Source organism: Rhinichthys klamathensis, unplaced genomic scaffold (genome assembly GCF_029890125.1).
Source record: "Rhinichthys klamathensis goyatoka isolate OS25496 unplaced genomic scaffold, OSU_Roscu_1.1 h1tg000795l_1, whole genome shotgun sequence".
Lineage (NCBI taxonomy): Eukaryota > Metazoa > Chordata > Actinopteri > Cypriniformes > Leuciscidae > Rhinichthys > Rhinichthys klamathensis.
In genome coordinates this window covers 212,501-226,410 of record NW_026607190.1, presented here as the reverse complement: position 1 = coordinate 226,410, position 13,910 = coordinate 212,501, and the positions used below count along the sequence as shown (strand labels likewise).

The window sequence follows — 13,910 nt, the reverse complement described above, 5'->3', positions numbered from 1 at the left end:
TATTTAGTGATTAGATCAGATAACAGTAATCTGTCATATGGTGATGTTATAATGAACTCCACTATGGGGCATGTTGTCACAGTTCACTTCCATTCTTTCAGGGTAAATCAAGAAAAAAGTAAACACTGTATTAATAGAACAAAACCACATGATTTTACTAGAAATGAATACGGGAAAAAATAACTGAGAAAGTCAAAAAAGTGTTATGTTGTGCCCCGCTCTCCCCTAATGCATAAAATGTCACTATTGCAATTATGTAACTCCCGCAAATACAGAAAAGTACTACATATCTTGTATTTTAGTGCAGAAACATGCTATTTCAAGTCATTTAAAAACAAAATGCCCAGATTTATTTACTTTAAAAATCTTTAAAAAGTCTCTTGTGGCTTGAGTTATTGAAAAAACAATTTATTTACAGTAATTAAAAAAAAAATCTATTCTCCACCAAGTGTCCCTTCTTCACTCCAGACCAAAGGTGCTGGTCTCCTCCACCGCCGTCAGGAGCTTCTCGTACAGCATCGTGTGCGATGGATAGGGAGGCAGATCCAGACGGTTGAAGCACGTGTGAGCCCTGCAGGAGACGAAGACACAGGGGTCAAAGGTCAAGGGAGATTTCATCCTGGCCTCTGAGTAAACAGGCGACATACAGTATAAACACTGAATTTCTGACACACTTTCCCCATCTTCGTCCCAGCAAAGCATGTGAAATTCTGTATGTGAGTGAGGCATCTGTATCCTCTCGTCACACTGGCCGTATTTAGCTCTGGCTGCCGACGCTGAACACACACACACACACACACACACACACACACAGTGACACACTCCCGCCGCTCTAACCCTGGCAGAGACGCATGTAGTGCTGACGCCGCCCGGCTGGGATCCACAGTGCTTCTGTTCGCCAGACGGACCGGGACTAATGACAGTTTCAGGACGACACTAACACTTTACAATGAGGTTTATCAGTTAACTAACATGAACTAACAGCGAGCAATACATTTGTTACAGTATTTATTAATCTTTGTTAATGTTAATAAAAATGCAGCTGTGCATTGTGTGTTCATGTTAGTTCACGGTGCAGTAACTAATGTTAACAAATACAAACCTTTGATTTTAATCATGTGTTAGTAAATGTTGAAATCTAAGATTATCTAAGATTAATTAATACTGAAGAAGTATTGTTCATTAGTAAATGTTAAAGGGGCATTATGCAGGAATCCCGTTTTTGTCAAACAGCGACCCCTAGAGTTACTGTGGAGTACTTAAATACCACTCACTCAGAGCGTGACATGGCCTATTACATAGTATACAATAGTACATTGTGTTTAATTTGTCGTTTAATGAGATATAATATATGTTGTTAGTGGTGAGAATTTTCACGTGATTAAATACATAGATCCGACAATTTTAATGGTCCAGAGGAAGAACTTTTGCAAGTGTGTCAGAGGTTCTGGGTTCTAGTCGGTACTAGTAGTATAGTTTATTTTCCTCATCAAAACCGATTGTTTATTAGTGGTTGTATTTCAAGCAGGGACATGTTTTTTGTGCATTAGGTTTTGTGATTTCACCGTAACAAATATAGAGAGTCTCTCAGTCCCCGCAACGGATTCAGGCGCGCGTCACAACAGAACACTGTAACTAATCTGCACCACTGATCGCAGAGGCAACGAGCACTTTGGTCACTTGATTTCAAAAATAACACATTTCAGATCGCCTCTTATTTAACAAACGGACGAAATGAATGCTCTACTAGAGTTACCTGGAGATGTTTTATTTGTTTGTAATGGTCACGTTACATCCGTGCCGCGAGAAGTTTCGACATAACACACCCGCAAATTATGCCTATGCTCGTGTCCGACTCCTCGCTCGGTCAGTCTGCCGTTTCCTCTTTCTCTGTTCCTCCGACAATGCTTTCCTAGCTTTCTGCATCTTATATGCCGGCTCAGCCATGACGATAGTGTGAGAAACTCCATCCCTCTATATCTTATTCCTGTGTGTATGTGTGCAGTTGCCGTAAAGGAATATGTTACATCGCGAGAGCTGATATTACGCGATACTATCTGACACTGAGCACGGCGGCCCGCCGCACCGAAGTTGCAAGTGAGATTTTTTCGCTTACAGGCACCGGGGGGGGGTCGAGACGCCCACCATTCAACCCGAAAGAAGTTATATAACCATTTCAATAACTCTGAAGCTGTTTAGTTAAAGGAACCCTCCGACTTTTTGGGACTTTAGCCTATTCACCTTATCCCCCAGAGTTAGATAAGTCCATACATACCTTTTTCATCTCCGTGCGTGCTATAAGTCTGTTTGACGCACCCACCGCTAGCCTAGCTTAGCACAAAGACTGGATGTAAATGGTTGCAGCTAGCATACTAATCCAAATAAGTGACAAAATTACGGAAACATTTTCCTATTTACATGTTGTGGATTTGTATAGTCACAGAGTGTACAAAAAAACTACGTCACATGAGACCAGACATATTTTAACAGTATAAATACTGGGAACTATATTCTCTGAAGGCGAAGCACTGCTACTTGGGCGGAGTGATAACCGCAGCACCTGAGACGCGCCGTGGTGAGGAGCAGAGAGAGCGCGTCTCAGGTGCTGCGGTTATCACTCCGCCCAAGTAGCAGTGCTTCGCCTTCAGAGAATATAGTTCCCAGTATTTATACGGTTAAAATATGTCTGGTCTCATGTGACGTAGTTTTTTTGTACACTCTGTGACTATACAAATCACAACATGTAAATAGGAAAATGTTTGCGTTATTTTGTCACTTATTTGGATTAGTATGCTAGCTGCAACCATTTACATCCAGTCTTTGTGCTAAGCTAAGCTAGCGGTGGGTGCGTCAAACAGACTTATAGCACGCACGGAGATGAAAAAGGTATGTATGGACTTATCTAACTCTGGGGGATAAGGTGAATAGGCTAAAGTCCCAAAAAGTCGGAGTGTTCCTTTTAACTAGTGAACCTTATTGTAAAGTGTTACCGATGACACTGTCATCTCGGTTAGCTTTATTTACAAGTCTAAGTATGAAAAGGCTTAATGTGATTGAATTGCACATGGAAGGTAAAAAAAACATTAAGCTTATAGACGACCACACAAAGATCTGTTCGTTAAAGTCCTAAAATGTCCTAAAAACATCTCTTAAAGGGATAGTTCACCCAAACATGTAAACTCTGTCAGTAATGACGCTCCCTCATGTTGTTCAAACCCGTGAGACTTTCGTTCATCTTCAGAACACAAATTTAGATATTTTTGATGAAATCTGAGAGCTGGATCACTCCTCCATAGGCTTCTAAGGGATTGTATTCTGTCGGCCCAAAAGTTAGTAAAGACATCGTTAAAATAGTCCGAGTGACGACAGCGGCTCAACCTTAAGTTTATCAAGCGACGAGAATACTTTCTGTGCGCAAAAAACAAACAAAAATAATGACTTTATTCAACTCTTCATCATCTGTGTGGGCCTCAGAGTGAGTTCACGAGCGACACACACACTCACACACACACAGAGACACAACGCAAGCGCGAGAACTGAGAAGATGACGCAGACGGGTCTCGATGTCGTATTTACAGTGGTTGTAAAGTGTGCATTTCCTGGATGTCCGAATCGTGAGAAACCAACGAGAAAACGTAAAAGTGCCTCATGCTGTAAAACGAAGGGCTTACCTTTCACACTTTCCCATCAAATGATCATGAGCGTCATCTTCTCAGGTCTCACGCATGCGTCGTGTCTCTGTGTGTGTGTGTGAGTGTGTGTGTGTCGCTCGTGAACTCACTCTGAGGCCCACACAGATGATGAAGAGTTGAATAAAGTCGTTATTTTTGTGTTTTTTTTGCGCACAGAAAGTATTCTCGTCGCTTGATAAACTTAAGGTTGAGCCGCTGTCGTCACTCGGACTATTTTAACATTGTTTTTAATAACTTTCTGGGCCGACAGAATACAATCCCTTAGAAGCCTATGGAGGAGTGATCCAGCTCTCAGATTTAATCAAAAATATCTTAATTTGTGTTCTGAAGATGAACGAAAGTCTCACGGGTTTGAACAACATGAGGGAGAGTCATTACTGACAGAGTTTACATGTTTGGGTGAACTATCCCTTTAAGCTCAGTGCTTTTCATTTCACTTCTCTCATTTTGTTTCTTTTCACATGAGAAAGAAGTATGAATGTCAAATATAAATGGAAATGTAAGGATCTAAAAGCACTCTTTCAATCAATTCTTGTTTTAAAATGAGATATAATATTCTTTCCATGAAATGTAATCTATGAGGAATATAATGGCAAAAATCCTTTGGTTTTTAATATTCCGCCCAGGTCTCTGAGATCCTGAGCCTTTCTGTGTAGCATCTCTAATAAAGCACATATACTAGTCATCTAAATGGTAATGTAATGGTAAAGTTGACAAAACAAACTTTTAGCAAAATATGCACATTTTAAATCTTCTCAACAGGCCAATAATATTCAAAACATCATCTTTAAAGAGGCATATACACATTTTTGTATGTATAATGAGAGCATCTCATTCTAAAGGTTAGGATTATGATTTTTCGGTAGTACTACAGAACACTCATTTCTTGTTTGCTGTTGGGTTTTGAGTAGCATTTGGACCCAGAAACGGAGACAAGTTTCATGTCAGACTTAACATTTGGTTAAGAACAGGGTTTGAAATGAAATTTTTCACTCACCGGCCATTCAGAACTTCTACAAGCCCCACAAAAAGAAAGAAATTACACAGATTAACGTTATATATATATATATATAATATATATATATACGTATATATTATAAAATTTGGATTTCATACATTTATTTCTTATTCAAACAAAGTCCTGTCATCCAGCATCTCCTCAAATCCTCTTTCACCCTTTTCACCACAAATGTGTTTTAGATGGACAGATCAATACAGTACAATGAAAATAAAAAAAATGTAGGATTTTGGACAATAATGTCTTTTCTGTTATCCAAATGCTTTTTTATCTTCGCTATTGCTTCAATGGAAATGAACAAGCGCACCGTTATTTGTTGTGTAGTGACGTGTGTGTGCATGTAAGCCAGATATGAGCCGATTCTGTGCAATACACTGTATTTAATATATCATGATGCACTAAATTTGTGCAGATTTGTCTGACACGAACTTCCCCAGCAAAGTGAGTAAACATAATAAGTAACACACCAAATTAGCCAGTGATTAAACAGCGTTAGCGCCACAGTCGAGTTTTACCTGTGTTTGGCGAGTGTTCATTTCAAACCCTGGTTATGAAGTGTCTCATGCAGTGTATACCTTGGCAGAGAGGTTATCTTTCCCCACTTCTCGATGCAGAAGCGCCTCAGGCCGTTGCTCCCCCTCAGCGCTGCGAATCCCTCATAGGGGACACTGGACGTGCCCGTCACGAACTGGAGCAAACGCAACCTCTGCTCATTGTTGAAGCGCTCCACCGCGGCCCAGAACCAGCGCATCACAATGTGCCCATCATGGTAACCTGAGGTTCATAGAGATACCAGTAAAGTTAAAGGTGAAGTGTGTGGTTTATGCGACACTAGTGGCATCTAGTAGAATTGCATAAATAATGCCACATTTTCAAACCAATTCGCAAATGGCCCTTTAGCCTATCGCAGCTCTTACGGGAGATTGTGAAGGCATGTCTGATCAGGTAAAAACTGGCTACTTTCAATAAAAGGTCCAACATATTAGGAATACTTGTAGCTGTGTTGCGATGTGGCATGATTAAGTAATTGAGTAACTAATAGTCTGTTTAGAGCGAACACAAGCGTTTTTGACATGGTCTTTCTGAACAGGTGCATGATGATGTTGTATTGAAGTAGAATGTTATTGTAGCATGTTTCATCCCAATGCCCCGTTCAGTTTGACGTGTTAATGACCTTTTTAATCTTTGAATGTCTAAATGCAATTAATTTTGGCTTGCACTTCTGTAACCAAAGCTGAATGTCTTTTCACATGTAACATGTCGGTCATGGTCCCCCACTAGGTAAACACCTTCTGGCTCCGCCTGCTACAGTACCCAATCTCTCAGCTGCTACAGAAGCCACGCCCCAATCTCTCAGCTGCTACAGTAGCCACGCCCCAATCTCTCAGCTGCTACAGTGGCCACGCCCCAATCACTCAGCTGCTACAGTAGCCACGCCCCAATCTCTCAGCTGCTACAGTAGCCACGCCCCAATCTCTCAGCTGCTACAGTAGCCACGCCCCAATCACTCAGCTGCTACAGAAGCCACGCCCCAATCTCTCAGCTGCTACAGAAGCCACGCCCCAATCACTCAGCTGCTACAGAAGCCACGCCCCAATCACTCAGCTGCTACAGAAGCCACGCCCCAATCACTCAGCTGCTACAGAAGCCACGCCCCAATCACTCAGCTGCTACAGAAGCCACGCCCCAATCTCTCAGCTGCTACAGAAGCCACGCCCCAATCTCTCAGCTGCTACAGTAGCCACGCCCCAATCACTCAGCTGCTACAGTAGCCACGCCCCAATCTCTCAGCTGCTACAGTAGCCACGCCCCAATCTCTCAGCTGCTACAGTAGCCACGCCCCAATCACTCAGCTGCTACAGTAACCACGCCCCAATCTCTCAGCTGCTACAGTAGCCACGCCCCAATCTCTCAGCTGCTACAGTAGCCACGCCCCAATCACTCAGCTGCTACAGTAGCCACGCCCCAATCTCTCAGCTGCTACAGTAGCCACGCCCCAATCTCTCAGCTGCTACAGTAGCCACGCCCCAATCTCTCAGCTGCTACAGTAGCCACGCCCCAATCACTCAGCTGCTACAGTAGCCACGCCCCAATCTCTCAGCTGCTACAGTAGCCACGCCCCAATCTCTCAGCTGCTACAGTAGCCACGCCCCAATCACTCAGCTGCTACAGTAGCCACGCCCCAATCTCTCAGCTGCTACAGTAGCCACGCCCCAATCTCTCAGCTGCTACAGTAGCCACGCCCCAATCTCTCAGCTGCTACAGTAGCCACGCCCCAATCACTCAGCTGCTACAGTAGCCACGCCCCAATCTCTCAGCTGCTACAGTAGCCACGCCCCAATCACTCAGTTTACTACACTAGCCACGCACCAATTACTCAGCTGCTACAGTAGCCACGCCCCAATCACTCATCTTACTACAGTTGCCACGCCCAATCTCTCAGCTGCTACAGTAGCCACGCCCCAATCACTCATCTTACTACAGTAGCCACGCCCAATCTCTCAGCTGTTACAGTAGCCACGCCCCAATCACTCATCTTACTACAGTAGCCACGCCCAATCTCTCAGCTGTTAGAATAGCCACGCCCCAATCACTCAGTTTACTACACTAGCCACGCCCCAATCTCTCAGCTGTTACAGTAGCCACGCCCCAATCACTCATCTTACTACAGTAGCCACGCCCCAATCTCTCAGCTGCTACAGTAGCCACGCCCCAATCACTCATCTTACTACAGTAGCCACGCCCAATCTCTCAGCTGTTACAGTAGCCACACCCCAATCACTCAGTTTACTACAGAAGCCACGCCCAATCTCTCAGCTGTTACAATAGCCACGCCCCAATCACTCAGTTTATTACACTAGCCACGCCCCAATCTCTCAGCTGTTACAATAGCCACGCCCCAATCACTCATCTTACTACAGTAGCCACGCCCAATCTCTCAGCTGTTACAATAGCCACGCCCCAATCACTCAGTTTACTACACTAGCCACGCCCCAATCTCTCAGCTGTTACAGTAGCCACGCCCCAATCACTCATCTTACTACACTAGCCACGCCCCAATCTCTCAGCTGTTACAGTAGCCACGCCCCAATCACTCATCTTACTACAGTAGCCACGCCCAATCTCTCAGCTGTTACAGTAGCCACGCCCCAATCACTCAGTTTACTACACTAGCCACGCACCAATCACTCATCTTACTACAGTAGCCACGCCCAATCTCTCAGCTGTTACAGTAGCCACGCCCCAATCACTCATCTTACTACAGTAGCCACGCCCAATCTCTCAGCTGTTACAGTAGCCACGCCCCAATCACTCATCTTACTACAGTAGCCACGCCCAATCTCTCAGCTGTTACAATAGCCACGCCCCAATCACTCGGTTTACTACACTAGCCACGCCCCAATCTCTCAGCTGTTACAGTAGCCACGCCCCAATCACTCATCTTACTACAGTAGCCACGCCCCAATCTCTCAGCTGCTACAGTAGCCACGCCCCAATCACTCATCTTACTACAGTAGCCACGCCCAATCTCTCAGCTGTTACAGTAGCCACGCCCCAATCACTCAGTTTACTACACTAGCCACGCCCCAATCTCTCAGCTGTTACAGTAGCCACGCCCCAATCACTTATCTTACTACAGTAGCCACGCTCCAATCTCTCAGCTGCTAAAGTAGCCACGCCCCAATCACTCAGTTTACTACACTAGCCACGCCCCAATCTCTCAGCTGCTACAGTAGCCACACCCCAATCACTCAGCTTACTACAGTAGCCACACCCCAATCACTCAGTTTACAACACTAGCCACGCCCCAATCACTCAGCTGCTACAGTAGCCACGCCCCAATCACTCAGCTGCTACAGTAGCCACGCCCCAATCACTCATCTTACTACAGTAGCCACACCCCAATCTCTCAGCTGTTACAGTAGCCACGCCCCAATCTCTCAGCTGCTACAGTAGCCACACCCCAATCACTCAAGCCTACTACTTTAGCCACACCCCAAACTCTCCGCCTTCTACAGTAGCCACACCCCAATCACTCAGCTTACTACACTAGCCACGCCCCAATCTCTCAGCTGCTACAGTAGCCACACCCCAAACTCTCAGCTTACTACAGTAGCCACGCCCCAATCACTCAGCTTACTAAAGTAGCCATGCCCCAATCACTCAGTTTACTACACTAGCCACGCCCCAATCACTCAGCTGCTACAGTAGCCACGCCCCACACTCTCAGCTGCTACAGTAGCCACGCCCCAATCACTCAGCTTACTACAGTAGCCACACCCCAATCACTCAATTTACTACACTAGCCACGCCCCAATCACTCAGCTGCTACAGTAGCCACACCCCAAACTCTCAGCTTACTACAGTAGCCACGCCCCAATCACTCAGCTTACTAAAGTAGCCATGCCCCAATCACTCAGTTTACTACACTAGCCACGCCCCAATCACTCAGCTGCTACAGTAGCCACGCCCCACACTCTCAGCTGCTACAGTAGCCACGCCCCAATCACTCAGCTTACTACAGTAGCCACACCCCAATCACTCAGTTTACTACACTAGCCACGCCCCAATCACTCAGCTGCTACAGTAGCCACGCCCCACACTCTCAGCTGCTACAGTAGCCACGCCCCAATCACTCAGCTTACTACAGTAGCCACGCCCCAATCACTCAGTTTACTACACTAGCCACGCCCCAATCTCTCAAATTGCGATTATTGGTTGAGCTGAAAAGAGATTGACAGATCTGAGCGGAGGACTCTCAATGCCTGGAGGGCTCAATGTTTTCACTTTTGGGGGAGATACTAATAGTAGTCAGTAAACAATAAACTGGGTTAAGAGAATTTATTTAACATAAAAAAATCTTACATACTTCACATTTAAACACCAATATGTGGATGTCCAGTGCACTATAAAGCTTTGTCCAAAATCTAAGTAGTAAGCTGTCTACTATGGGAAGCGATTTCGGACACAGCCCTAGTGATCCTGCAGACCGTAATTAGCTGGCACAGGTCTTTTTAGTTAGGGCTGGAGATAAACTCTGATGGAAAGTGGCCCTTCAGGAGCAGGACTGGACACCTCTGCAATGGAGTATAATTTTAGCATGTTGCTAAGCTAACAATGGCACTCTAAAAAGCATTATTATAAATAGCACACACAAATATTGGGTAAAGTAGTCCTTTTGTTATCCTTCCCAATATCGAATGTAGTCAAGACAATTTTGTCTTTACTGACCTTGTCATAATGCATTCTGTGAACGATTTCTCCATTAAGGAAACTGACTCAGAGTTTGGTTGAAACAATCTCATTTAAATTATGTAAAGTATAAGAAGAAAAGAGAATGCGTCTCACTAAAAAGAGGCCCTTCGAGGGTCTCTATCTGAATGTGCATAGGCTCTGCAGGAAAAGTCAACAGAAGACTCCAGAGTTTCAAGTGAGGTCATCTCGACACTGTGAAACCACAACACCGCAGGGTTATATGAAATTCTACAGGGCTCACCCGTTATGCTTTCAATGTCAACAGCTCCGTTCTAAGTAATGAACTGCAATCTAAACAGATGGGATACTTGTTTTGGCATTTGCGGTGAGGTAAAATACTTTTGACCCTCCATAATAATTCACAGCAGAGGACCTAAAAGAAAAGTGAAACCACTTCACATGGAACAAATGGTAAACCTCAGCAATCAAGCGTCTAATCACTAATGAAGACCATGTGAACAGTTTTCTCCAGTAATGAATGATTTATGGATAGTTTTGAGCATTTCTGGAGCTATATTGACTATATTACCTGCTATTGACAGTAGTTCCCATGTCATTTTGTGAATTTTTAAAGACACAGTAGGTATCCGCTCACCTCCTCTATATTCTGTGTTGGATCTCCAGTCGTTCAAATCGATCTCAGCCGTTCCTGCAATGACCAACTCCAGCTCCCGAGCATCGAACACTGAAACCAGACGGGAGTCTACGACCTGCATCGTCAAAAGGTACATCTGACATTCAAATATCTGAATCTAATTAGTAAATACTCATTTTACTAAACCTTTGTGTAGTCTGGCTACTATTCAAGCTGACGCACCTCATAGAAACCTCTTACAAGGGCTTCGGTCTGCTGCATAACCCCTCTCTCCACCCTCCATCTTGCCATTCGCTCAATGTACTCCTTCTTGTTCTTCTCTGTCACTTGGATATTGGAGCCCCCCGACTTCAGTTCCCTCTCCGTCACCTGTCAAACAACATAAAGGAGTTTTAAAGGGGTCATATAATGGTACATGCACTTTTACAAGTTGATTGTACTGAAATGTGTGTTGGCAGTGCCTGTACACAAACATCACAAAATGATAAAAATCCATCCAGTGGTTTTGTTTTAATCTCCTTATATGTTTTCCCCTGCCTCAAATCGAGCCGTTCGTTTTTGTGACGTCAATAAAACGGACGCCCCTCCCACGATTGTTGATTGACGGGAGCGTTTCAACACAGACCCGCCCTCGCACATGAGGTAGCTGTCAATCATAGTCTGCGCGGCGCGGACCGGACCGGCGCGGTCATTGTTGATGTGCCGGAGCGCTGTCTATGAGCAGAATGGCGTCTAAGCGATTGTGGTGTTCTGTTCTTGGGTGTAATAACGAACACAGTCATTTTAATGTTCCTGAATCCGAACCGCTGAAGACGCAGTGGCTGAGTTTGTTTTCGAAGGGAATATTCCACACGAGCAACGTCAATGCTCTCATGTTTGCGCGAATCATTTCACACACCAGACTGCTTTATAAACGAGGATCAGTATAAAGCTGGATTTGCTAAGAAGCTTTGCTAAAAAGGATCGGTACCAGATATTCGTGTTCCTGCTGAACCTCCAGAAGAACGGAAGTGAGTGAAACGTTTTATTAAACTTTATATTAATATATTAATCTTTGCAAATCGCTAGCTGCACGCTTCACAATGAATGCGTCTAAGGTTTACACTCAGGGTACATTACGGCATGTTTTCTATGTATGACGTTCTCAATATAATTCATAAATCCACGTTTATACTGAACAACGCGTGGTTATTGAGTTATTGTGTTACAAACGTGTACACACAGAACAGAGAGGCGGAGTCAGCAAAGCTCATTATCATTTAAAGTCATATGCACTGAAACGGCGTGCTGAAAACAGAGCTGTTTTTGACCAGGTAAAATAAGTGTTTTCTTACAATACTAATGAGAATTTTTAATTAAAGTATATTACAAACTTTTAATTTAGACCCTAAAGAATCATATTAGCTTGTACAAAAATGGCATTATATGACCCCTTTAAGGGTTGGGACAAACCTTTGTTGCAGCAAAATAATGTTTATAATTCAAAGTATTAGAGACATGGCAGGTTAAAAAGCATTAATCCACTCTCAGCCATCTTTTTGTTCTAAAGGTGAAGTGTGTCATTCTTTAAATCTTAAAACATTTATCCCAGATTAATATAAGTAACCATAAGTAAGCCAGGGTTGTCCAAACCTGCTCCAAGAGGGCCAATGTACTGCAGTTTAGCTCCAACTTGCCCAAACACTGGAAGTTTCTAGTGAATCTTGACTAGCGGGTTCAGATGAGTTTAATTCAGGTTAGAGCTAAACTCTGGAGGACAGTGAAGGAGCAAGAATGGAAACCACTGAAGTATTGAGCAGATCAACTTGAAGTAACAACTACCGAAGAGCATAAACCAGTGTTTCTGGTCCTGGAGCCCCCACTGGGATTGAGAAACACTAGTGTAAACACATGGTTTGGTTTGTTTTGGTGACCCCGACGTGCCATCCTTTACACCTTTAGTACAACTGGTTACCAGGTTTGGTTTGCCTGAGAGCCTCCATTAGGTAATGGAGATGCCTGAGAGCGAGACTCAACTCTCAAGTTTCTTCAGTACTGATCAATGATCATTATCACTGCAGGCATTTTGGTAGGACACGTGAAAAACCTCCTTCGAGGTGCTTTAAAAACAGACCAGCACCTGTCCAAAGACCTCCTCATTGACTGTAAACGTTAGATCCAAGATGTCAGTGATGTCGTTGTCCTTCATCCATTGTAAGCTCTGGTGGAACTCCTCATCCAGGTATTCCAAATCACTCAAATCTGTCACTCTATGGACCATAAAACACAGACATCCAATCAAACGTCATCATTCTAAACTCTGCTTAAAGTGAACCCCGGGTATTAAGGCATGTATGGCTTAATCTAATGTAAATGATGTCTTCTACCGACATATGTAGTAGAAAACCCATGAAAGATTAACGTTATTTTAAAAATCAAACATATTTTGGACAATTGGGGGCGCCATTTTTGGTCCGCAATGCATTCTGGGTCGATGACGTCAAATGGTTGCACTCGGTGAGCTACTGGTGCTACCTGTTGCTATTTTTACCGCAACACAACTCGGAATATAAAAAACTGACACAATGTTTTAGTAAGAGACATCATTTACATACAAGTCTTAATACCTGGGGTTCACTTTAAGGCTGGAATGCACAACACGACACTGCACACGTTTTTGCCCCGATTCACAGTCTGGACAAGTTGAGGCTAGAGAGATTTGAGTTCACATATTCATAGTGAAATACGTCATATTTAACAGAAAATTGCATAGTGTATGAATCCATGATTGCATAGACTATGATTCCATTCAGTCAGATGATATAAAATATGTTTGATATTTTGAGCCAATTTTAGAATTTATTTTTTAATTAGTCATGTCTCTCCTAGGATCGAGGTGCATGTTTCTGTGTGAGTGTGTTGTGTTTGTAATGACCTGCAAGTCAGCTAGTGTCGTTTAGTGTATGAAGCCCAGTTTTTCCCCTGGGTCGTTAAGTGTGTGATATGTAGTGTTTTAAAAATCTGTTTAGAAGTCGTATAGTGTATTCCAGCCTTTATGGTCTACTCTTGACACTAAAAAACCATTGATACTCACAGTCTGAGTAGGGCTTTGTAGAAAGGACGGGTGAAGAAAGCATCCAATAGATACTGGTGGATCAGAGCCAGACCCAAAATACGGCCGCTGAAACGGAACCTGTGAGGGTCCAACAAAACATTTATTCATATCATAATGTTCAATACATGCTTTTGCTACAATTTCAGCCTTTAAAAATTCTTTAGCTTGTGGATAGGGCTTGAAAGTCAAGCCAACTTTTAAATTCAATTCAATTTGTGAATTTGAACACCGACATTCACCAGACGTGTCCTTAGC

At 43.7% G+C, this 13,910-nt stretch overlaps 1 protein-coding gene across 6 annotated transcripts in view; it reads right to left on the bottom strand.

Moving 5' to 3' along the window:
* Positions 1–265: 265 nt before the first annotated feature.
* Positions 266–13,910, bottom strand: part of LOC130077979 (E3 ubiquitin-protein ligase HECW1) — a 140,009-nt gene continuing 126,364 nt past the window's right edge. For all 6 annotated transcript variants that reach the window (XM_056243422.1, XM_056243421.1, XM_056243420.1 and 3 more), the window contains 6 exons: positions 13,635–13,733; positions 12,681–12,810; positions 10,784–10,930; positions 10,562–10,676; positions 5,286–5,484; positions 266–571 (listed from right to left, as the gene is read on the bottom strand). In XM_056243422.1, the coding sequence (XP_056099397.1) occupies positions 460–571; positions 5,286–5,484; positions 10,562–10,676; positions 10,784–10,930; positions 12,681–12,810; positions 13,635–13,733 (802 nt within the window). In that variant the 3' untranslated portion in view covers positions 266–459. The remainder of the gene's footprint in view (positions 572–5,285; positions 5,485–10,561; positions 10,677–10,783; positions 10,931–12,680; positions 12,811–13,634; positions 13,734–13,910) is intronic.